General features: G+C 36.4%; 1 protein-coding gene across 11 annotated transcripts in view; it reads right to left on the bottom strand.

Annotated features, from left to right (window-relative positions):
• Nucleotides 1–1,217: 1,217 nt before the first annotated feature.
• The window catches only part of ZEB1 (zinc finger E-box binding homeobox 1), a 199,588-nt gene continuing 176,292 nt past the window's right edge, over nucleotides 1,218–24,513 (bottom strand). For 6 of the 11 annotated variants that reach the window (XM_033105707.1, XM_033105700.1, XM_033105708.1 and 3 more), the window contains 5 exons: nucleotides 21,321–21,523; nucleotides 17,300–17,405; nucleotides 6,826–8,636; nucleotides 4,578–4,758; nucleotides 1,877–4,423 (listed from right to left, as the gene is read on the bottom strand). In XM_033105707.1, the coding sequence (XP_032961598.1) occupies nucleotides 3,807–4,423; nucleotides 4,578–4,758; nucleotides 6,826–8,636; nucleotides 17,300–17,405; nucleotides 21,321–21,523 (2,918 nt within the window). In that variant the 3' untranslated portion in view covers nucleotides 1,877–3,806. Of the gene's footprint in view, nucleotides 4,424–4,577; nucleotides 4,759–6,825; nucleotides 8,637–17,299; nucleotides 17,406–21,320; nucleotides 21,524–24,513 lie in introns of all 11 variants that reach the window. The other 5 variants (XM_033105699.1, XM_033105711.1, XM_033105703.1 and 2 more) reach the window with 1 other exon arrangement.

Below are 24,513 nucleotides of genomic sequence, written 5' to 3'. Positions count from 1 at the left end.
TCTGTTTGGTTTGAGTTTATTTTTAGTCTTGTTTTTCTAGTTCCTTAAGGAGGAAGCTTACCTGACTGAGTCCTCTATTTTTTCTGATATAAGCATTTAACGTTATACATTTTCTTATATGAACTGGTTTTGTTGCACACTACAAGCTTTGACATGTTGCTTTTTCACTTTCATATAGTTAGTATTTTATAATTGTAATTAATTTTTACCCATTGATTACTTAGAAATGTGTTTTCTAATTTCCAATAATTTTTTGGGGGGATTTTCCAGATATATTTATTGTTTTCTGGTTTAATTCTTTTGTAGTCAGAGAAACCACTTTGTTTGCAATTCTTTTGAATTTGAGAGTTGTTTTATGGTCCATATGGTTTCTCTTCAGGAATATCCCATGTGTTGGGGAAAAAAGAAGTGCATTCTGCTGTTGTTGAATGGAATGTATGTTCACTAGGGCAGAAGAGCTACCACTTTTTTTTTTTTAAAGGTTCAGAGGCAGTCCATATTCTGATTGTCCTGATATATCCTCCCATTGATCTTAAGAAATCTGTTCTAAGTTTACATTTTCATGTTTTCAAGGCGGATCTTAAATTTACACAGATTTGAAAAATCTCATGCAGTTCTTGGTTTTCACCATGTTGTGAATGTAAATTGGTCTTGTTGACATTTTCTATTCACATTCTTTATGTCCAGGCTTAAGTTTAAATGTAGGTAGTGGAAACATGGTCTTAATATTTTGAAAGGCTTTTGTGAAAATTAATTTTGATAATAGCAGTGAAGCACCTGTGCATGGCACAAGTAACACGGGCACTGTTCTTATGCAATCTGAGGGAATACTGGGAAGTGTTCAGACTTTTTTTTCCCAAAACTTCTCTGATAATGCCTAGATTCGTTTATTAGCCATTTATCCATATGTATCAAGCACTGCCTTCTTTGAGCTTCTTATGACAGTGATGAATGCCTCCTAAGAAGGGTTACTTATTGTCATTTCCTAACCCTGTCTAGTCAATTTGTTTATTGGATAGCTGTTCTCAGTCACAGAAAAAATAAAGCAACATGATGTTAATGAGCACCTAGGAGTGTGAAGCCAGAAACAGGGAAGTGGGTCCTAAAATAAGGGGAGTCTACTAGGATTGGTCCCAGTTTTTACCCATTGAAAGCCTGTGTCATGTACCAGGAGGGAAAGCACCAGAAAGACACCTAGAAACAAACACTCAGACCAGTAAGGCAACAGAAAGAGAAGGTATAATTGAGTATTTTTCTATTTTGTCTCGTGTTTAATAGAACTTGAATAAGGAAATCATTAAGTTGCTGGAATCATTTAACATATATATTCTCAGATTAGAAGCTAAAGAGTAGTAAAAACATAGCTGAGCTTTGTTAACATGCAAATTATATTTTCATTCCACAAAATCTGTTGCACCTACTACTAGTGCGAGGCAGGCTGCTGGGTACTGGGGATGAGAGTGATGATGGCAGACATGGTCCCTGTTCCTCGTGGGGAAGGAGCATGAAGAACTGCCTATGAGCCAGGATAAGAAAGGTCCAGGAGCTGTGGGAGTACAGAAGAAAGGCATCCTAAACCCAGGCTTCCCTGAAGTGACGTGAAGGATGAGAAGTCGTGGGATCAAGAGTGGGGGATTAAGGGATTCAGGAAGAGGGAGCAACCTCTGAGGAGGCCTTTGGTTGTCAACTCTGACCTTCCCAGGAACACTTAACCCCAAGAAAATCCATAATTTAGTGATGAGTATCTAAAACATTTAGTTTGTTACCCAAACTCAGCCCGAGATAAATCAAGTGCAGGATGACAGTCTAGTACCCCATTTCACAGAGTTTTCCAAAGAAAATCCTGATAAGGATTAAAAGAATGACAGCAGGTCAGGCTTGTTGATGCATTTTATTGTGAGATGGGGGAGTCTGGTAAAAAACTAGAAAATGATCATGGTGTAACAAGGAACTTAAAAATGAAGAGTCAGATTTGTAACTTACATACATGTATACAGGAACAAATTGGCACAAAATGTTAAACATTGTTCCCAACACTGTTTATATAAGGTTATCCTAATTTGGCTTGCTAAGGAAATGAGAGTTTTATGGTTAGGCTAATCTCTTAATAAAACTGCAGAGCATCATGCTATTAGTCACACAGTGAATTTCAAAATTGAAGTTTTATATTAAAAACTGGGTAAAGGTAAAATGACTTGATTGTAGTTGTAAAACTAATACATTCCCATTTAAATTCTGTTCTACAGTCCCAAGGCAAGTATAAATGTTAACATAACACTGTTAAATCAAATCTCAATGCAAGAGAACCAATTGCATCTCTACTTTAAATCTTATCAACTTTCCAAATTTTCATACTAAAATATATTATTGTATTAATACAAACTACAGTATTATACACTACACTGTGTAATAAATAAAGAAATATAAAAATAAGACACATAAATATAAAAGTTTTCTAAAACTAAAAGTACATATGTCAGTAAGAAGGGTATTAATACTGCCAGGTTTGAAGACATACAGTACAAAAATGTTGCACAGATCTATAAACTAAAAGAAATAAAATAATACTGATAGGTAAAAATCAGCTAATGTTGTTAATAAACTGGGTCCATAATAACTAACATTTGGAAACAGTTATGAGCCAAATAACAATGGCATGTCCATGTGAGAAATGCAAGTACATGGATAAAGCAGATTAGAAAATTTCCCTTTCATTTCTGTAGAGAAATTCTGAAAGTCAATTAACGCAAAATGAATACTGAGGAATTAAAGGATGAAATGTCCCAGTGTTTCGGTTTCTCTGACAGAGTCAGTGGTTTTAAGTTTTATTTTGGAATTTTGATACAACAAACAAATCAACAAATGCTAGTTATTGTAGGCCACACATCAAACGAAGGCGGGTTAGAGCCTTGAAAATACTGATAAATGGCACTTACAGCACACAGGTCTTGCTTAAGGCCAAAGGAGATACAAAGCTTCATATCATATTCTTCATCTTTGTTACCACATCCTCAAACACAATTACAAACACTGATTCTGACACCTCTGCTGCCCTTACCAGTATTAACACTGTTAGTCCCTGCGATCAGAACTCAATGACAATCTTCTGAACTCCATTTTAAACCACATAAGTAAGAAACTTCAGTTCTTCTATTGGCGGCTTTCTTAAGGCTAACGATACACTTTAAATGAGAATACACTCTACTCTGACATCTAAATATTAGAAATTACTACCTTCTAGATTGAATTTATAAAAGGTAGTTAGCACGGTTTGGAACTGCATTATACTTCTCTGTGAAGGGAATTTTGTAGTGCAGAAGTTCTCACATTTTGAAAAACATAATAAAATACTGAAGCGGATTTAGCATATGTTTACCAATAAAAAATTATAAAATTTCTCCCAATTGTACAGCTCAAGAATAAACCAACATAAGAGTGATAATTAATACTGATAAAACGAAACAATGCCAGATATTTACCTACTTCATCAGTTTCCTTTAACCTGTTAAATCTTTGCTTTCTGAGTCATTTAAAGTTTTCTAATCTGCTTCATGTTACAAACTTGTTCCTAACTTTGAAAAATGCATGAAAAATTACTAGGTCTGAGGTTCAGGCACACCTGGATTTTTTTTGTGTGGTTTTTTTCTTTTTTTTTTTTTTGTATTTTGTAGTTTTTAAAATTTTTACTTTACACAGTAGTGAACAGAAATCACAGTATACAGGTTACTGTGTTTCCATGAAAAGCATGTATAATATAGAACAAACTTCATTACCAATTAGAATTTATTTTCTTTCTAGAAAAACGATTAGGCTTCATTTGTTTTTTCTTCAGACACTTGCTCACTATTCTCGCTTACTTTTTGTTCTAAGCTGCTTGCTGGATTTACAGCTCCATCATCCTTCACGGCACCTTCCGATTTTGCTCCTTCTCCCTCATTCTCAGCCTCTTCTACCTCCTCCTCCTCTATCTCTTCCTCCTCCTCCTCCTCTTCCTCCTCCTCCTCTTCCTCTTCCTCATCCACTTGTGGTTTTTCACATTCTTTTTCTTCCTGCAGTTCTTCCATCTCTTTATCCTCGTCCTCCTCCTCCTCTTTTTCACTGTCTTCATCCTCTTCCCTCGTCAAACTCTCTCTCTCATCTGAGTCGACCTGCGAGGGAGATGCCCTTGCGCCAACATGCTCATTCGTTAGGACTTCGGGCCCTGCCTCTTCCTGCTCCATGCTATCACGTTCCTCGGCTTCCCTCTTGCAATAGGAGTAGCGGTGATTCATGTGCTGAGAGTAAGACCCGGAGTGTGAGAAACGCTTTCCACATTTGTCACACTGATAGGGCTTTTCTCCAGAATGCAATCGCATATGTTCAATCAAATGATGTTTGTGTTTAAATGCCTTTTTACAGATTCCACACTCGTGAGGTCTTTTACCTGCAAAAACAACAAACAAACAAAAAAACCACAGCAATGAAATAAAATGGTGGTTTTAAGCAAATAAAATCCTCATAAGGCTTTTGGGGGCACTTCACATTGTGGAAAGGGTTAAAGATTGATTTATCAAAAACTGTCAGGTTCAACAACATACCTGTGTGTTCATATTTATGTCTCAATAATGAGCTACTCTTTTGGAATATCTTGTCACACAAATCACAAGCATACATTCCATTTTCTGTCTTCCGCATTTTCTTTTTGGGTGGTGTAGAATCAGAGTCATTCTGATCCTCTACATTTGATACGCCTTCTGAGCTAGTGTCTTGCCTTTCATCCTAAAGGGAAAAAAAGAGTAAGAAAATTCAATTTAAATTTAAAAGATAAACAAGAGACAAATAACAGTATGGATTAAATAAGTACATTGATTTATACTTTCAACAACTTGACCAAAGCAAGTATACTGCTTATCACTGCATCTAGGCTCCAATGGTGGGGTTAGAGAAAAGGTGGGGGCTGATAGAGACAAAAATGAGGTTGGGGCCAACTGAGTCACAACTATCACAAAAATATATGGTCAATTGGTACTAAAAAGAAAGGACACAAAAAAGAATGTAGTAACAAAATGTACAGTAACAAAATCTACTTATTTCCCTGTGAATCATTACTTTATGAGTAATTTGCAGAAAGTTTTAACTATGAGCTTCCTAAACAATCACTAATTTCTAACTGCATCCTGTACCTTAATTTTTTCTTTCTGGGTTTCATGAAGCAGAAATTAAGATTCAATTTTTTAAAGGTGGTTTTAAATTGTATTTTCCAGAACTTCAGAGTTCTATGAACTAGCCTCTAGTCTTCTTCAAAAGAGAGAGGTTTGCTCTATCATTTTTCAAAGGAGCAAGATGGAAAAACAATGCAGGGGAGTCTATATTTTTAAAGAAGAATACCTGTTATTCAAAGTGAATCTTCAAAATTTCAGTGGAATAAAAACATTTCAGGCAGTTTTAGGAAGATAAGTTTGGGCAGGAGGCCCTCATGTAGGTAGGATAATCCTGCAGGAAGCCTGTGGTGACTCTGGGTCTTCTTGGATCCTTGTGTCTGTTGTAAAGACTTCCATTGTATTGCCTCTAGACTCACACATTTTCTAAAAGTTCAAAGGTTTTCCATTACCATTTCTTATGGCTTTGGAAGATGGGAGAAGTGTAGCCATTTGTCTGGGTCATTTGGGTGCTGCCAGTGGGTGCTAAGTAAGTTGGCTCTACTTTCATTGCTATTTGATATAGTCATAGAATTAAAAGAAATGTTAGTGGCTTTCCCTTTACTATTCAGAGTCACACAGAGTGTTCTATACACTAAAAATTTACGTGAATTCACTGGTCATGTGAAAATTTGTTTCAAGAGTTATCACAATTGAAAGAAACTCAATTCGTAGCACTATTTAAGGGAGGGGGAAGCAGAAAAACATTTGAAGAGAACATTTTAATTACTTTAGCTGCATCTACTTATAGAATATTTCAATAAAAGACCAGATTTGTCTCTATTATTCATTTGATTCAACCAGAAATTGATGGGAAAAATGGAGAGACATCAAGGTTAGTGTAACTGAAAAAGCCTGGACAATGAAACATAAAATAGTCATACAAAATGTCTCTATCTAGAACCATCATGAATTTGGGGGTAAAGTTATAGAAAATGCACATATTGATTCACAATATTTCCCCATACCAGGGGTGCCAAAAAATGTATGCATATGACTTGTATTCATCTTTTGTTATTGGTATATATTATTATAATTTTAATCCTCTCTTAAAATGTATATACATTTTTTTCTTGGCACCCTTTGTATATATTATGATGGAACATGGATCAGTAAATTCACTAAATGAGTTCTTGGTATTCTTAATTTTTGTTTGCTTAATTACAGCCTTTTATAAACAGAGGTGTTAACACATAAAAAGTGATAGCTAAGTTTGCCTGGTGTGCAATGTCTGTGAATGGGAACATATATTCATTTATTAATGAACATAAACAAGGCAGAAACAATTATGAATCTTGGGAATATAAGTATACAAACAGAAATCCAATCAGTAAGTATTCGAATTTTTCTTTTCTGTCTCTAGCTTCAAATAGTTCAGTCTTTAGCTGAGACACCCTTTTTCACAGTAGAATAACGCTTTCAACTTTAATTGATAAATATACCTTGGATGCCACGAAAGTTGAAGCAAACACTCATCAATTTCCTTTCAAAACTGACAGTTGGTAACCTGTTTGGCTCGATAGTGACTGATTTTTATTAGAAAAATTCACTGAAATAAGTCAAACTAGCATTTTACCAAACAGGTTTAGGATAAGATTTTTTTTGTGTTTTTTTTTTTTTTTTTTTTTTTTTTTTTTTTTTTTTTTACCTGATTTCCATTTGGCTGGATCACTTTCAAGGGTGGTTCCTGGACTGCAGGGCTGACTGTAGTTGAGTACGTGTAAGCCACCTGGGGAATCAGAATAGTCTGCTTATTGGCAGCTAGTGCTCGCAAGCATGGAACACTGTTCTGGTCAGCAATGGCCACGATTGTGGGTAACTGGGCAGTGACGGTAGGTATAGCAATATTTATGGGGTTGGCACTTGGTGGGATTACATTTACAACTGGTTCTGAGTCTGTAACACAACTGTCCTTCTGTGGCTCCTTTTTTGCGCAAGACAAGTTCAAGGGTTCTTCCTGGACAGAATAAACACTGTTCTGGTAAACACTAGTGATCGTTGACCTTTCCAATAATTCTCCCTGTTGCTTTGGTAGTGAAAGATCAAGAGGTTCTACTTGTGGTTCTTCCTGTGCACCTTCTGATGTGTACACGTAACCCTGTGGATTTCTGGATGAGGAAAGGTTCAGAGGGGATGGGGAGGACGTAGTACTTCTGGAACCATTGATGGTGGATCCCACTGGTAACACTGGAGAGCTAGTTATCTTCAGAGGACTTTGTAAAGTTATTGTGCTGTCCTGGGATTCATTTGCATTTGCAGATTGAGGCTGATCATCCTTCTTCGCAGGGATATTTACTTTGCCTGGTTCAGGAGAAGATGGTTCAGAAGACTGCACTGAAATCTGCCCAGCTTGCATCTTTTCAAACCACTTTTTTACTACCTCTAATGGTAGGTTTACTGAATCAGCAATTTTTGAGAGCTCTTCTGCACTTGGTTGTGCATTCAAAGCATAATATGCTTTTAGAAGAGACAAGAGGTTCTTTAGAGGTGGCTGACTGGGAGACAGACTGCCATCTCCAGATCCCGATGAGGCAGAGGACTCTGGCTTCTCAGCTTCTGGTGCAGCAAGTGGAGGCAGCTGAGCAGGCTGCTTTAGGTCATAGTGCTTTAATTCTGGAAGTGCATTAATATCTCCTGGACAGTCGTCACACAGAAGGCAAGTGCTATCGTTCACTCCTCCTTCGAAGCTTTTGTCCTTCTCAGATTTAACAGTAAGATCTTCGGGCAACTTTTCACTTTTGCAACTGTTTGTAGGGACTGGATTTTCTTTTTTTAAATTTTGAGGAACAACTTGTAGTTGGCTAGGCTGCTCAAGACTGTAGTTAATGATAATTTTGGTTGTTCCATCTTGATCAACCAAAGGAAGACTGATGGCTGAAATAACAGAATGGCCACCTTGTTGTATGGATGAAGCACTGATTGTTTCTTGTTCTTTGGATGCAAGATTGGCTTGATTATTCTCCAAAACTTGTCTTATTACATTACCATCTACTGCCACTTTAAGTACATTCTGAATATCACTTAAATTGATACTTATGGGAGACACCAAACCAACTGTTGGCAGAACAACAGCTTGCACCACGCCCTGAGGAGAACTGGTTGCCTGCAATGGGCCACCACCACTAAAAACCCCATTTTGTAAAGGGGTTGAACAGTTGATTCCTGAAGCAACCACTATGGGTTTGAATTCATAATCCACAGGTTCAGTTTTAATTTGGTTTACAGAAAGTTGTTCTTGAAGGGGTTTATTCTCTATCTTTTGTCGTATTTGTGGTCGTGTGGGACTGCCTGGCGATGCTGAAAGAGACGGTGAGGAACACTGAGACGTCTTGAGTCCTGTTCTTGGTCGCCCATTCACAGGCATCAAGCTGATACATTTCTTACTGCTTATGTGTGAGCTATAGGAACCAGAATGGGAAAAACGTTTCTTGCAGTTTGGGCATTCATATGGCTTCTCTCCTAAACAAACAAACAAACAAACAAACAAATTATCAATTTTTGTATATCCACATTTCCCCAAAACAAGCAATAACAATTTGAAAAAGGGTTACCACATACTCATCTGCTTATTATACAATTTTATTTAGAATCACCACTTTAAGTTCAAAACCTACATATATGTTATAAACAGCAGTAAAACATTAGTCTGAACTACATGTGCTAACCAATAGGGAATCTTCTCAGCATATGTGTGTAATATTTCTGCTAACCTTTAAAACTTCAAATCAGTCTCAAGTACTCCAAATCTATTACATTCTACTCTTTCAAGTAATTTTTTTTCTTATCCTGTTTCGCCAACGTATATAATTTTCTGTTTCCCTCTACCTAATCATTTGTAGGAGAAACTAATATTAGAGGAAAAAAGTAAGTAAAATCTCCCATAAGACTTAACAAGTATGAGTATTCCTGATTGTATGAATCATGTAAATATCTCTTTCCCATATCTATAAGATTTCCTTGAAAAGGTCTTTTCATTGGGAAAAAAACTTTAAATATAAGGTATTGCTATAAGCCTTGGCTTATTAAATTGTGATGTATGTACTCCTGGAGATAGATGTAAGACAATGTTCTAGTGGGTATGCAGAGAAAGCATCTTGGAGTGTCAATTTTAGTGAGAGTGGTTTTGATAATTTAAAACACTATTTTTATATTAAAACACAGATTATGCAATGTTGCACAAATGCAACATTTTTGTCAAGTGTTAGGAAACAACCACAACGTCAAAGACGCTACTTGTTCATACCGTGTTTCCCCGAAAATAAGACCTAACTGGAAAATAAGCCCTAGCATGACTTTTCAGGATGACATCCCCTGAACATAAGCCCTAATGCATCTTTTGGAGCAAAAATTAATATAAGACCCAGTCTTATTTTCAGGGAAACATGGTAGAGGCCTCCTTCAAGTGGCTTCCCTCCACCTTCCAGGGTACAGGCATTTGTTCTTCTTGGCTGTCAGGGTTACTTTGGTAGAAAATTTTGAGAAGCACCGAGCTAAATGAAATATTTTCATACAACCCTAATAATTTTCACCTTAGTTTTATAGTTACAGTTCATTAATTTATAAGTCAATGATTACAGACTATCAGTTTCAATAAGGTAGGAAGCTCTGGGTCTTGTGTGCCATTTATCCCTTATACCTATTACAGCACATGTCGAAAAGATGCATATTAAACCCTTTTTTTAGATTAATGAATGGCTAACTGCAAAATTATGAAATGTAGTGCTGCTTATTTATTTACTCAATATCAAAATAAAGCTCTTTCACTCCCCCTTCCTTTTTAAGAATTAAAATGAATTAAATTGAAAACACTATGAAAGTCAACGTAAGCTCTCCTAGTAATGCAACGTCACTGTTGTAAAGTTTAGAAAAAGTGAGTTATATTTTCTCAGAAATTTGATAATTTGAAGAACCAACTATTAGAATTGGAAGGGATCTAAGAATCCGCTAGTACAGCCTCCTTCTCACTGAAAAGTTCATTTGATCTCCTTGACATTGGCTCGTCTCTGCTGAAACTCCTCTATTAAGAGGACGTTATTGCCCCTGGGCGGCTTTATGAAGATGGTGCAGTTTGGTTCCGCTGAGGACCATGGATTTGGCTTCAGATCCTGGCTCTGTCACATACTACTTTCTTAACCTTTTCAAGCTTCAGTGTTTTGGTATGTAAATAAATGTAGATGCACCCTCACTGACTTCTTGTAGCAGTTATATGAGATAATATAGCAAAACTCTCAGTGTTCTCTCAGGTAAATGTCAGTGATTCTTTTAAAAAGCATTTCTACTGAATACAGGTTCAGTCAACTTGGTGTAATGCCTACTTCCCTGTCCTAGTTTCCCCTTCTGATGCGACACAGAACAAGCCCAAGTTTTCTTCTACAAGCAAGACTTTCAAGCTGATGGAGAGCTATCTGTGCATCCTGAAACCTCCCTTGTGCAGGTTAAACATATCCAGGTCCTTCAAACAATCATCCTGGGACACGGCTTTCAGAACCCTTACCCACTTGTTAACTCACCTCTGGAAATTCTGTTTATCGATATCTTTCCAGGGGGATCCATGGAAATGTGATTCAATACTCAAATGCATCTGATAAAAATTTCCGGAAGGGGTAAAACAAGGGATATGCTGTAGCATATCCCTATTTTACCATTTTTAATTATTTGGTAACATTTTTAGATGTGCTACAAACTTGTTCTCTTGGCTCTCTTGCTCACTAGGAAAATCATCATCTATAATATAATTATTCTTATATTTACAAAGAGGGAGGCAGAAGAGCACAATAGATAAGGAAATGGCTTTGGAGTCAGGATGCCGACATCAGAGCCCCAGCTTTGCCATGCATTACCTGAGTGACTTTGGCCAAGTTTATTAGGCTCTCTGAGCCTCCATTTTATTCTCATCATTAAAAAACAAGGAAATAGTAGCACCTACTTCTTAGGGTTATTGTGAGGACCATATGAGTTAATGCATACAAATAACTAGAATGTGGCTGTACATACTATGTTTCCCTGAAAATAAGACCTAGCCGGACAATCAGCTCTAATGCATCTTTTGGAGCAAAAATTAATATAAGACCTGGTCTTATTTTGCTGTAAGACCAGGTCTTACATAATAATATAATATAATACCCAGTTATATTTTACTGTAAGATCGGGTCTTATATAATATAAGGCCGGGTCTTATATTAATTTTTGCTCCAAAAGACGCTTTAGAGATGATTATCTGGCTAGATCTTATTTTCGGGGAAACACGGTAGTTAAGTGTCTAACAAATGCTAGTTATCATTATTATTTTGGGAATTACCCTGATATTTTATTGTTAGAAAGCAAGTCTGTAGATCAATTATTCTAAAGCCGAAGTCACTATATTTGTTAGAAAACCCATACTTTCTAACTTCATAGCTTTATGATTTATAGCTAAAGTACACCACCTAATTTATCTATTTAGGTTAGTGTTTGCAACTACTAACTAAACCTTGGAGATTACATGAGGAAGTCGTTTAAAGTTATATGATTATGAATACGGAGATTTTGTTTTTTTAAATGGCCCAGGTGGGTGTTTGGTTGCATCTGATGTAAACATTTTTCAGGCTAAAATTAGTATGAGGCCATGGAATAAACAGGTTCTCTTTTATCTTTTATCTCACCTCCAAGGGGAGGTATGGTGGCCCCCTGATCATAGCTGCACTTCCATATGCAGAGTTCAAATGATGGGTGACACAGATGACTCTGCAGAGGGCTTATTTTATAGATATCAGAAGATAGCAACAATCCAGGTAATTTTAGAGAGTTATAATATGTAGTTATTGCCATTTCGTTATTCATATTTTTGATTCCCCCCACCCCCCATCTTAAAGATATCCCTCTAACATTCCTTGTAATACTGGTTTGGTAGTGATGAACTCCTTTAGCTTTTTCTTATCTGGGAAGCTCTATCTGGCTTTTGATTTTAAATGATAGCCTTGCTGGGTAGAGTACTCTTGGTTGTATAGGTGCTTGCTTTTCATCACTGTGAATATTTCATGCCAATCCCTTCTGGCCCGCAAAGTTTCTGTTGAGAAATCAGCTGCCAATTTTATGGGCGCTCCCTTTTAAGTAACTAGTTGCCTTTCTCTTGCTGATTTTAGGATTCTCTGTCTTTAACCTTTTCCATTTTAATTATTATGTGTCTTGGTGTGGGCCTGTACGGGTTCATTTTGTTTGAGACTCTGTGCTTTCTGGGCTTGTATGTCTATTTCCTTTGCCACGTTAGGAAAATGTCCAGTCATTATTTCTTTAAATAGGTTCTCAGTCCCTTGCTTTCTCTCTTCTCCTTCTGGTACCCCTATGATGTGAATGTTGTTATGCTTGATGTTTTTCCAGAGGTCTCTTAAACTCTCCTCATTATTTTTGGATTCTTCCTTGTCTTCCAAATCGCTGATTCAGCCCTCTTTCCCCCTAGTCTGCTGGTGATTCCTTCCAGTGCATGCTTCATTTCACTTATTGTATTCTTCACTTTTTTTTTTCTTTTTTTAAACAGAATTAAAAAAAAAAATTATTGCAGAATATTGGGGAACAGTGTGTTTCTCCAGGGCCCATTAGCTCCAAGTCGTTGTCCTTCAATCTAGTTGTGCAGGGCACAGCTCAGCTCCAAGTTCAGTTGCTGTTTTCAATCTTTAGTTGCAGGGGGCACAGCCCACCATCCTATGAGGGAATTGAACCGGCAACCTTGTTGTTGAGAGCTCAGGCTCTAACCAACTGAGCCATCTGGCTGCCCCTCCGTAAGCTCAGTGGCAGCTCCTTGTCTTCAATCTACTTGTGGAGGGTGCAACTCACTGGCCCATGTGGGAATTGAACTGGCAACTCTGTTGTACAGAGCTCGTGCTCTAACCAATTGAGCCATCTGGCTGCCCCTGATTGGTTCTTTTTTATGGTTTCTATGTCCTTTTTTATTCTTGCTGTCACGGTTGAAGTTCTCACTAAATTCGTTGAGAATTCTTATAAACATTGTTTTGCACTCTGTATCTAGCAGATTGTTTATTCCCATTTCATTTAGTTCTTTTTCTGGAATTTTCTCCTGTTCTTTTATTGGGGACATATTTCTTTGTTTACTAATTTTGGCTGCCTCTCTGTGTTTGTCTCTATGTATTAGGTTGATCTGCTACATCTCCCAGTCTTGGCTGGGTGGCCATATGTAGTAGGTGCCCTGTAGGGTCCTGGCACAGTCTCCCTGGTCACCTGTGCCGGCAGCTCAAGGAATATACCTTGTGTGGATTGTGTGTGCCCTCCTGTTATAGTTGAGCCTTGATTGCCATTGGCACATCACTGGGTGGGACCAACCCTTAGGCTGATTGGCTGTGGGGTTTGGCCATGTCCACAACCTACAGGCTGCTGTGCAGGGGTCTTACCCCACTGAGTGGGATTCGGACCAGCAGGCTCTGGTGCCTGTTGAGACTGCCCTTTGTGTATACCACTTATGGGGCTAATTGGGCAGTGCTCTGCTGTGGTCTGAAGCCAACCTCCAAGTATGTTGGTTTTGGGGTTTCTTGGGAGGGGCTTCAATGCAGGCCCAGGACACCCACTGTCTCTGACTGGCTGGGGACTACCTGGTAGAAGCTACAAAGAGATATGCCTGTGCTAAACCCAGAGGTGTGTGGGACAGGCCACTCTGTGAACTGAGGACAGCTACCATTAGTACTGGGTTTGGGATAGCTCTGCAAAGAGCCAGGACACCGTGAGGCCTGCTGCCACCTGCCGGCTCCTGTAAGGTTGAGCCTCATGCAGTATGTGAGTTGGGTGAGGCAGGGTCTCAGAGAGTCACCACAGTGAGATGAATTGTGTTCACCAGGTGAATGTAGATCTGGTTTGGTGCCAGTGCTGAACCTGGTGTTACTAAGCAAATGTTTCAGAGCACATTGAGGCCAGTTGCCATCCACCTGGGGCCCTGGACCTTATACCTGTCCAAGAAAGAGTGCAATGTGGGCAGGGCTGGATGCTGAGAAAATGCCTTGGGAGTTGTGTGAATTGGGTGGGGTGGGGCCCCAGGTAGTCACCAGGGTGGAGCAAGAGGATCACCAGACCATTTGAGATTCAGATTTGGCTGTGTGGAGGAGGGCTGAACACAGGAAAGATGGTGCCCACATGCTGGCTGCATAGGAGAAGCACTCCCCTCTCAAACACACACAGAGGGAAAATAGCTACTGTCCCTCCAATCCTCACCCTGAAGCCACATAACTCAGACTCTCCCCATATGTCTCTGACACCCACCAAGTCACTGTCCTTCTACTGGAGCCCAGGATGAGTATCTGTGAATAAGTCTGTACGGGAGTCCTATAAGAGGACGTCTGGGTTTCCCGCATCCTTCTGTCTCGCTCAGACAGTTGGAATCCCCACTATTTTTCACAGCCTGCTATTGTGGGGGCTCCTTTTCCTGGTATCAGTACTTCAGGCTGGGGAGTCCGGTGTGGGGCTGGGGTCCTTCTGGGGCGAACCTTCATGGCCAAGATATCCCTCCTGATTTTCAACCGTCACGAGAAGGTTTGGGGCTGGCCTGTCCACACCTCCACCCTTCCTACCAGTTTTGATGTGGCTTCTTCTTTATATCCTTAGTTGTAGGACTTGTGTTCAGCTAGACTTCAGATGGTTCTCCAGGTTGACTGTTCTATAATTTAGTTGTAATTTTAAAGTGTTCATGAGAGGAGGTAAGTACAGTGTTTATTTACGCTGCCATGTTGGATCTCCTATTTTTATTTTTTGTTTTAAATTTCCAATCTACTGTGGACCAATATTTTATAAAATAGAATGAAATTGTTGTAGCATTGTCTTGGCATAACAGTTTCCTAAATGCTTACTCTCAGTTTCTATATTTAAAGTACCAGTAACAACTAGCTTGCAGATTGGTATCAGTCCTGGGATGATACTCAGTACCCCTGCTCAAAATCTTCCCTTGTAATAAAACAGACCATCAAAGAACTGTAGACTTGAATTGTTCAAATAGCCATCCTGGAAAAATGCTTTTTCTGAATTGAACTTCGGTGAAATATCACTAGACTCTGTTGAACAATCTTATTTAAAAAAGAAAACCCTATCAAATTCTCTGCCGTATTATTTTAAGGCTATTTCTGAGGGTGATATAGAGTGTATTTTGCTCTTTCTTCTTCATGTTGCTTCAGGGAACAAGCTTCTCTATGTCCTTTGTATCAGGAAGAAGTGTGGTTTTTATAGCAACAGATCCTTTTATTCACAGACACTCTGGTCTTGGTTACTGATTGCAGTTTTCTTACTTCCTAAATCTTACAATCTGATTTGTGGTCCACTTCCAGCATGTGAAAGGGATTTCATAGTATTCATTTTTTTCACATTTGCTTCACACCTGTTTTACTTAGTGTTAACTTTATTTTCTTTACATATTTTTAAATTGAAATTTCTTGTTGTATTAAAGGCACAGAGCCTCATTAAATGCTTTTAAGAATAAGACAGATATAAATACATAATGAACAGATAGTGCAGTTTTTTGTTCCATGACATGGCCTAATTTACAGTAGCTTTTTAAGAAGCAACAGTGTACTGTTAGCTTATATAAAGATCCTGACCATCCAAACTCCTAAAATTTTTCTGTTGGTACTACAGACAATAGCTCTCTACTTACTAGCTGACCGAGACTGACTGTTGAATATCAATGCAGGATCCTGTCATTAAACTTGTTTAGTATAAATTGTTTCTAGATTTGTATTTTAATCTTTGGTATGCCCCATGTTTCCCAACTTAGTATCATCTATAGATCTGATAAATCCTCCCATACAACTGCAATAGGACCATATGACATTCATTTTGTACATGAATCTTACTCTAAACTTTATTTTCCTTCCTCTACAATATGTAAACATTTAAAAAAGTTCTCCTGAATTAGCTATAACTCTATCAACAACTTCAAATCATCTCTGGTAAGAAGGGAGATTATTAAAAATACATTATTGATGAAAACAGGAGCTAAGAAATAGGATCCTGTGGCAGGCTGCAAAAGACAACCTCTACTTTCCAGAAACATTAAAGTGTGAAAATGAATAAATGTTTTTGTAAGAATCTTGGTTTGAGCATTTTTATTTATTTATTTATTTATTTATTTATTTATTTTTTTGGTTTGAGCATTTTTAACTGGTAATTTTAACTTTATTTAACTCTCAATGAGCAATACAGTAAAACTTCCAGAACCTTTGCAGTTCCAAAATAAAATACAGATATCACGAATCATTCCTCACAAAGACACCCAAATGTACTCTGTTTGTAGGGTGATGTTTGTAAAATATAAGTGTCAATACAATAATTTTTGCAAAATAAGCAATATACAGATACCATAATATCCCATTCATTAGCTAATAGTTTTTTTTTCATTAAAATTATTTAAACATAAAAATAGCACATCAAAATTACTCAGGATACAAATAGATTCCATCACGCAATGTGGGGTACTATTAAGTTTTCTTGGTAGCTTTTATTCAAGCAGAGCCTCTGAAGAAATGCAGATATAAATGTTTATTTATACATTTCTAAGAGAGACATAATATTTTTACTATATAAAAATATTCATTTTGTAAATAATGATTTAGAAAATGACATGGAATAGAAAGGTAAAATGAAGTGGGGGGCACATATTTCTTTTCAATTCTCATTAATGCTTTCCCTTCATGCTGCCCGCTCTTGCTAACTCCACATCACTCCTCACCAGTTCCTATCTGGAGTTTCATTTCTACTTCTCTCACCTAAACAATGTCTTCATCTCTTTATTTCCTCATGCAAATTGGACCTCTATACCCTTTTTCATTACTTTGTTAATATTCATCAGAAATTAATATTCATCAGAAATTAATATTCATCAGAAAGTTGAAGTGGTTTTAGTTGTACTTCTTGTAAAACATGCTATATTCTGATAAGGTAACTTGGAGTATGTCATATTATATTAATTTGATATACTTTAGTTAAGGATTTAAACTGCAACAAAATACCATTTATAAGCAGAATATTTCTCCAGATTAGTCTTTATCCTAAAAGAAAAACCAAAGCATTTCTTATCATGTGTGTACTTCACCTTACAATATTCATTACCACATATGCTAAGCTATTCAAGGTGTAGAAAGATAACAAATATTTACCACTGTGGATTCTTAAGTGCTCTTTTAGATGGTGTTTATATTTGAAAGCTTTTCCACATTCAGTGCACTTGAATTTACGATTACCCCCAGACTGCGTCACATGTCTCTGTAAGAAAGAATTGGTATTTTACTTACACAGCAAAAAATGTTTTAGACATAAAGAACATCCAATCTGCTAAAAGTAATGCTTTGGTGATTATTTTGTTTCTTAAAGGCCTCAAATTATAGCAGTCACAAAAACCTAACACTTGAAATATTACCAAAAAGGAGGATGATACTGGGAAGAAAATTTTAACATAGAGAATAATCTCCAATTTCTACTTTAAAGTATCAGAGTCATACTTTATTAAGCAGTATAGTATTTAGCAAAAATAAGATAATATATACTAAGAACTAGAGATTATCTCGTCTGCACTCTAATTTATAGATAAAGAAACCAAAGTCAAGAAAATTCAGTAACCTGTCTAAAGCAGTTACTCAATAGAAGAACGAGGTCTCCCAAATAGAAGAAAAGGCCAGGCTTTTTCCAGTGTTTTATCCTGTCTCATATGTTTGATATTTTCAAAATGTACTTTAATCTGATGATTTAAAAAAATACTTCCATTTTTTCAGCCAAATATGAATTATATAATAGTCTTCCGTCTGGTTTATCAAATCTCCACTTTTATATATTTCAAATACATCCTGTACCCTTAATCTTAAAAAAGCACTGCTTGAATTTAATTGTGTTGAACTCTGCTCATAAACCTCCAAAGGATTCCCATTAACCCCTGAACACAGATTCTGAGTCTACAGATTCCAAGTTCATAGCCCCTGAGTTTGCAGGCTTATTCTTCACCAGTTCTCTAGAAGGCTATGATTTAGTCACTTAGTGAGTCTTTTTTTTGCACATACATCGCTCTTCTCTCTCTCTCTCTCCTTGCTTTGGTTTTTACTATTCCTTATTTCTTGGCTATGTTTACTCTTAATTATGAGTTTACTCTTAATTATGAAAGATTCTACCCGTCTTTCAAAAGCTTAACGCAAGTACTACTTGCCTCATGCTCACCCTAATTGGAATCTCCCTTCTTTTGTCTTTCATTTAGGAAGGAAAGATCCAAACCCATGGCTTTAAATACTGAATATATGGTGACAAACCCAAATTTATATCTCTAGGCCTCTCCCCTCAACTCCAGACTCCCATTGAGAATTGCTTCCTTTGCAATCCAGGTTTACACTGAACTCTTCATTTCTCTCCTGAAAATCAGTTCTTCCTCTAGTGTTTCCTGTCTTTGTGAATAACACCTCCATTTACTTAATTATTGCTTAGGCCCTGAACTTTGGAGTAATCCTTGATTCCTTTTTCTCTTATTTCCTTAACAAATTCATCAGCAAGCCATCTGAATATATTCTGAATCCAACATTCCTCATTATGTCATGTCTGTCACTACCACTGTGTTTAAAACCACCAACCCTTTGGCCTGGATTATAGCAATAGCTTCTAAACAGTCTCCCTTCTTCCATTTTTGTCTCTCTCGAACTGTTTTCCACCCAACAGCCAGTGTTCCCTTAAAAATAAAAAAAAATTAAGATAAAATTCAATATCCTTTTTGGAATAAAGGGAATAAAATCACACTTTGTAATAAAATCAAGTCTTTATCATGGCCTAGATAAGGGGCTACATCATCTGGCTCCCAATACCTCCCTGGCCTCATCTATCTTTCTCCTCTTTATTCACATTGGTCTCTTGGCTGTTCTTTGGTGATGCCCGACAGGTTTCTGCCTCAAGGCCTTTTCACGTTTCACTTTGTTCCCTTTGAGTGGAATGCCCACCCTCCGCCCCCAATCATTCCATGACTGGCTCCTTCCTTTCATTCAGGTGTTAGTTCAGATGACCCATTCTCAGAAAGGTCTCCCTATCCTGTAAACAAACATCAGCTTTCATCATTTTCTATCTTCTTATTCTGCTTTATTTTTCTTTATATTACCTATTTTCATATTTTAAATCTGTTTTATATCACCAACTAACCCATGCCCTATTGTCAGGGACTTGGCTCATCTTTTTCACTATTGTGCCTTTAACACCTAGAACAGGGCCTGACATAACAGAAACTCAAGCATTTGTTGAATGAATAAATGAACAAGACATGGAAATGCTTACCTTTGTAAGTCGTGGCATGATTTTTCAAAGGCCATCAAACTAGACATTCTACTCTTTAGTTACCTGCCTCATAACTTAAATTGTTTCCAAAACCTCTCAATTATATTTCCTCACTTTATTGGTTCCCACATTTATCACAACTTCTTTCTGACCTTAGTCTGATCATACATTTCATATATAAAACCTGTACCCATCAGAAAAATCACCAAAAGGGTTTCATGCTCATTAAGATGATCTTACAATTTGCTTTTCTAATGGCATCTCCTGCTTTTCCATCAGTTCAAACTGTCCTTTGGAGATCCTTTCCTTTGACTAGGGCCCTTGGTACAGAGAAGATATGGGGACAGCATTTGCAGGATGGGTCTGCTCCCCAAATGTCACCTGAATAGGCTCTTTCCCCAAGTCCTGTCTATACTGTGGTTACGTTAGGACTCTAAGATGGAAAGAGCCCTCTTCTGTATTGTCCCTAATAAGAGTAATAATAGGGGCAGATGGTAAATAGACGGCGTTTGTCTTCAGTAGTTCCTTCTCTGTATCAGGTCCTCCTCCTTTTGGTGCTCCTTCACGGACTTAACCATTAACCTATCCAAGGAAATCTTGATCCTACAACCCCTGATTGCCAGCATGCTTCCCCCTCCTCAATCTTATTTTGTGAATGCTGTTGCCAAAGTTCTGAGACAATAGATTGACCATGCTCAATTGTTCTTTTTCTGTTACAATCTTTTGTTTGATTTTTTGGTTTAGCCATCATCTTAGCAAAAGGTCTCACTTGTTCTCTATGGGATATTAGGGACAAACAAACTTCTTAGAGATTTAGGTATATAGATAGTCACAACCCTTTGATACAAGAAACTGGACATGTGACCCAAGCACAACATGTACCCTTAACATATCCCATGCAGTTGAATATTGATGTGATTTTAAAGATAGAATTAAGTATTCATTCACTGAGTTCCTATGCTATGTGCCAGATATTATGCTACCCAGTTTATATTTGATTCTCAAAACATTACAATGATACTCATCTCTATTTTATAAAAGAAAAAAATGTGAGGCTCAGAAAGGTTAAATAACTTAAAAGTCACACAGCCAGTGAATGATGAAGTCAGGATTCAAGTGTGCTGTCTGACTTTAAAGTTTATAGTTTATAGTCATCGGGATCTTATAAAAGAAGAATAACTGGCAAGATTCTTTGACTTTAATCCTTAAGTACAGAGCCAAAAGCTTACATATAACTTATACTTACAGAGTCGTCCTGGTTTATATTTCTAGAAATTAAGGCACAGTGACATAGAAGTAGACTACAGTATATGAAAATTGAGTATTCAGGATAAAAATGGTTTGGAATCGAAACTTCAGATTCTTAGAGGAGGCAACTTCAGTTACTATAGTAAGGGAAACACCATAGCTTATACTGAGAATAGTCATTGGGTCACAGAAAATGAAACTTTAATATTCTTCTCTTTTCTTTTCTTTTAAATTTAGTCAGTAGTAAATCATGTGATTTATGTAACCAATATTTATTTTCCCACACTGAACATTTTAGTAGAATGCATTTTGAAATCTAGTTCTAAACTTAAGGAAATATTTGTTATTTGTTATAGTATAAACAAAATAACTCAATTGAGATGAAAGAGATCTTATCTGAAAAAGAAAAAAACTTAGTTATCTCTAAAATCATGTTCATATGTGCCTTTTAACTCAGAAATGACCAGATAATTCAAATAAATAATCACTTTCATTTTTATAAGGCTGCAGACAAGATACTGTCTATTATATCTTTTTAATTTTTCAGTATTTTAAAACCCTTGCCGCCTTCTATGGAGGGGTGAATTCTCAAAATTTGGTAAGCTAGTGAACTCTCAGTCATTTCACACTTACTTGATCTCTTCCTGATTTATGTGATGTCATGTGACGTTCAAGTTGGGTTCTGTATGCAAAGGTGTAACTGCACAGGGAGCAACTAAAGTTATCTTCGTTCTTTTCATGGCGATATTTAATGTGTTCTTTCAGAGAGGTAAAGCGTTTATAGCCTCTATCACAATATGGGCAGGTGAGCAATTGGGAAAATGCATCTGGTGTTCCTGTAAAAGAGAGATTATATATTTTAAATTTAAAACATTCAAAAAATATTAAGAAAGCTACCTCTGAGTCCTTATGTTATGTACCAGATATTATGCTACCCAGTTTTGATCCTCAAAACATTATGACGACACTCATCTCTATTTTATAAAAGAAAAAATGTGAGGCTCAGAAAGGTTAAATAACTTAAAAAGTCACGCAGCCAGTGAATGATGAAGTCAGGATTCAAGTGTGTGCTGACTTCAAAGTCCCATATTTTTTTTCACTAAGCCTTAATTCTTTTTTTCTTTTGTATGTTAATTAGACAAAGAAAAGTAAAACTGAATGTAGGTTACATTTGTAAATGTATACATCTATATTTTTCTTTTTTAAATTAAATTTATTGGGGTGACAATTGTTAGAATTATATAGGTTTCAAGTGTACATTTCTATAATACATCATCTATATTTCACATTGTGTGCTCACCACCCAGAGTCAGTTCTCCTTCCATCACCATGTATTTGACCCCCTTCACCCTCTTCTACCACCCTTCTCCTTATCCTCTGGTAACCACTAAACTGTGAGTTTTTGTTTTTTAGTTTGTCTTGTTCCTTTGTTGCTTTCAGTTTTATATCCCACATATCAGTGAAATCATACGGTTCTCTACTTTTTCTGTTTGACTTATTTTGCTTAGCATAATAATCTCAAGATCCATCCATGGTGTTGCAAATGGCAGTATACATGTTAAAGGGCTTTGTATACCATAACAGAATCTTTCTAAAGATAACAATGTCATCATTATTTATTCAATGTTGTTTCAAATTTGAAAATGATACTATAAAGTCACTGTCATCAGAGAGTAAGTAGTACATAATTAGACTATGTTTGTAAGACTCCTTGGCAGTTAGGTGGCTATATGACCATGTTCAGACCAAAAGAATGTATATTGGGGGAAAGGTATAATGGAAGCCAGATTTACACCTGTCCTATAAAGACCTTTCGTGTATGATTATTTACGTTCTTTCCCCTATTGAAATATACTGACAAATTTTCCATAAAATTCTGTATGAATAATAGCTTTCAGAAAATTAAGGCAGAGAAAATAAATTGGAAGTCTCTCAATGAACTATATTTTTACATTTGTAACAATCTAAGCCTGAGAATCCTAGTACTACTCTGCCAATTAATATTATTTAACTAAGAGTAGTTTTCCATAGTTGATTTGTCTTCAAAGAAATAAGGTCCTAAGTACCATTCTATTGTAAATACCATCTTTACCTTCATTTTGAATTTCTCATAGAAAAACAGACTACCAAAGAAAATTTCACAACAATCTCCAAATGCCTCATAAACATATATTATCTGTACTGGAATTCAAGTTTATGTAAATTTAATATCTTGCTTAATGACCAGCCCACAAAATAATAGACTGAGCACCTGGTTCTACACAGCTAGGTAAAAATACTGAAATATGTATCATATATGACTATGAACATTTTATTCAAATTATGAAAAAGTGAACACCCGAAGTCCCCAAAGTTTAGGATGGCATCTTTTGTTAGCGAGGCAACTGGAACCAGAGAGTAGTCTATGGCTGATGACTCTAATATGATCCTCTTCTTTGGGGTCCAGATCAGTCACACAAGGAAATGTCTTTGGAAATCATGTTTGGTTTTGCTTAGCATGAATTTCCTATTTGTACAGGCAAGTGGGAAATCAACATTTGGGACATTCTCTTTGCCAGACTGCCCAGTCCATCGTATTGTGCTTAGCTGATTACAATGCCAAAAATCAGAGCCGACCATTGTAGGTGTTCATTCTTAGCACCACAAGCACAATGTGATTTCTATTACTGAAGCTGCTTATGCTCTACAGTGTCACAGAGCTGTCCGCTCTCGTTATCTTCTATTTTCTTCTTTGCCTTCATGATTAATCTTTCCAATTAATAAACAAAATACTAATAATTTTACAAAATGACAGGTTGTTTATATTTTTAACAGCAAGTTATTACATTAATAAATCAATATGTATTGAGTTTTCTCACACATATGAGATACGAATTTATTCTTTTAGGTTACTGGCATAAAACAATCAAAAGGAAATATGAATATCTGCCATAATAAGCAAGTGATAGAATACAGGTTTAAAAGTTAAGTGAAAATTTTTGTTTATATTTAAAAAATTATTTAATTATTGTTTTTTTAAAAAATCACTTTTTGGCAATAAAGGCTTATCATGTAAGGAATGAATGTTTTCTTTTTTTTTAGAATTCCTATAATAAACTTAAGGTAGCAATACTACTAAAAAAAAACAACCTATCTGACCATTTTTTGAATTTCCTATAAATTCTTTATCTGTGACCATGAATATACAAAAAACAAAAAATTAAAATAAATTTTTGTATCCTAATCTTCCTTTGGTAGCTAGCGAAACATTTCAGACTGACAGTATTACTTGATGTAAAACCTTTAAAAAGTTTTGATTTCTTCACCACTGATTCAGCACTTGGTAATAATTCAACCTGCTGGAGTAAAGTTTGCCTGTTTACATCTTATGAAGTTCAGGGAGAGCATGTGTAATCTACTGAAACTTTAAATACTTAAGAGCTTTTGAAGATAGTCATTATTTATATGTAAACAGATGCTGCCGGTATGATAGAATACTGTGAAATTATTAGCAGTTAAATTATATTATATACCTGAAAGTAATGAATACCCAAATTGAAAACATATTCTATAATTCAAATGTTTTACTAATTCAGAATGGTTAGGACCCCAGTTTTTATGGGATTTTACTGTGTTGATTTGTAACAATGGACTTTATAAGGTTTAACTTATTTTGATCTATGCAATGGAACATTTCTTTAGCTTTCATTATTTTCTTTCACTGAAGCTTTCTAAAAGCATTTTTGTTACATAAAACTTGATATATATATACATAATACGTACTGGGGGTGCCAAAAAAACGTATACAAGTGGACACTTTGGTCAACGTTACTCAAGCAGTCGTTCG

The sequence above is a fragment of the Rhinolophus ferrumequinum genome, chromosome 5 (assembly GCF_004115265.2).
Source record: "Rhinolophus ferrumequinum isolate MPI-CBG mRhiFer1 chromosome 5, mRhiFer1_v1.p, whole genome shotgun sequence".
Taxonomy (NCBI): Eukaryota; Metazoa; Chordata; class Mammalia; order Chiroptera; family Rhinolophidae; genus Rhinolophus; species Rhinolophus ferrumequinum.
The sequence above is the reverse complement of the archived record's forward strand: the minus strand, read 5'-3'. Positions and strand labels throughout refer to the sequence as shown.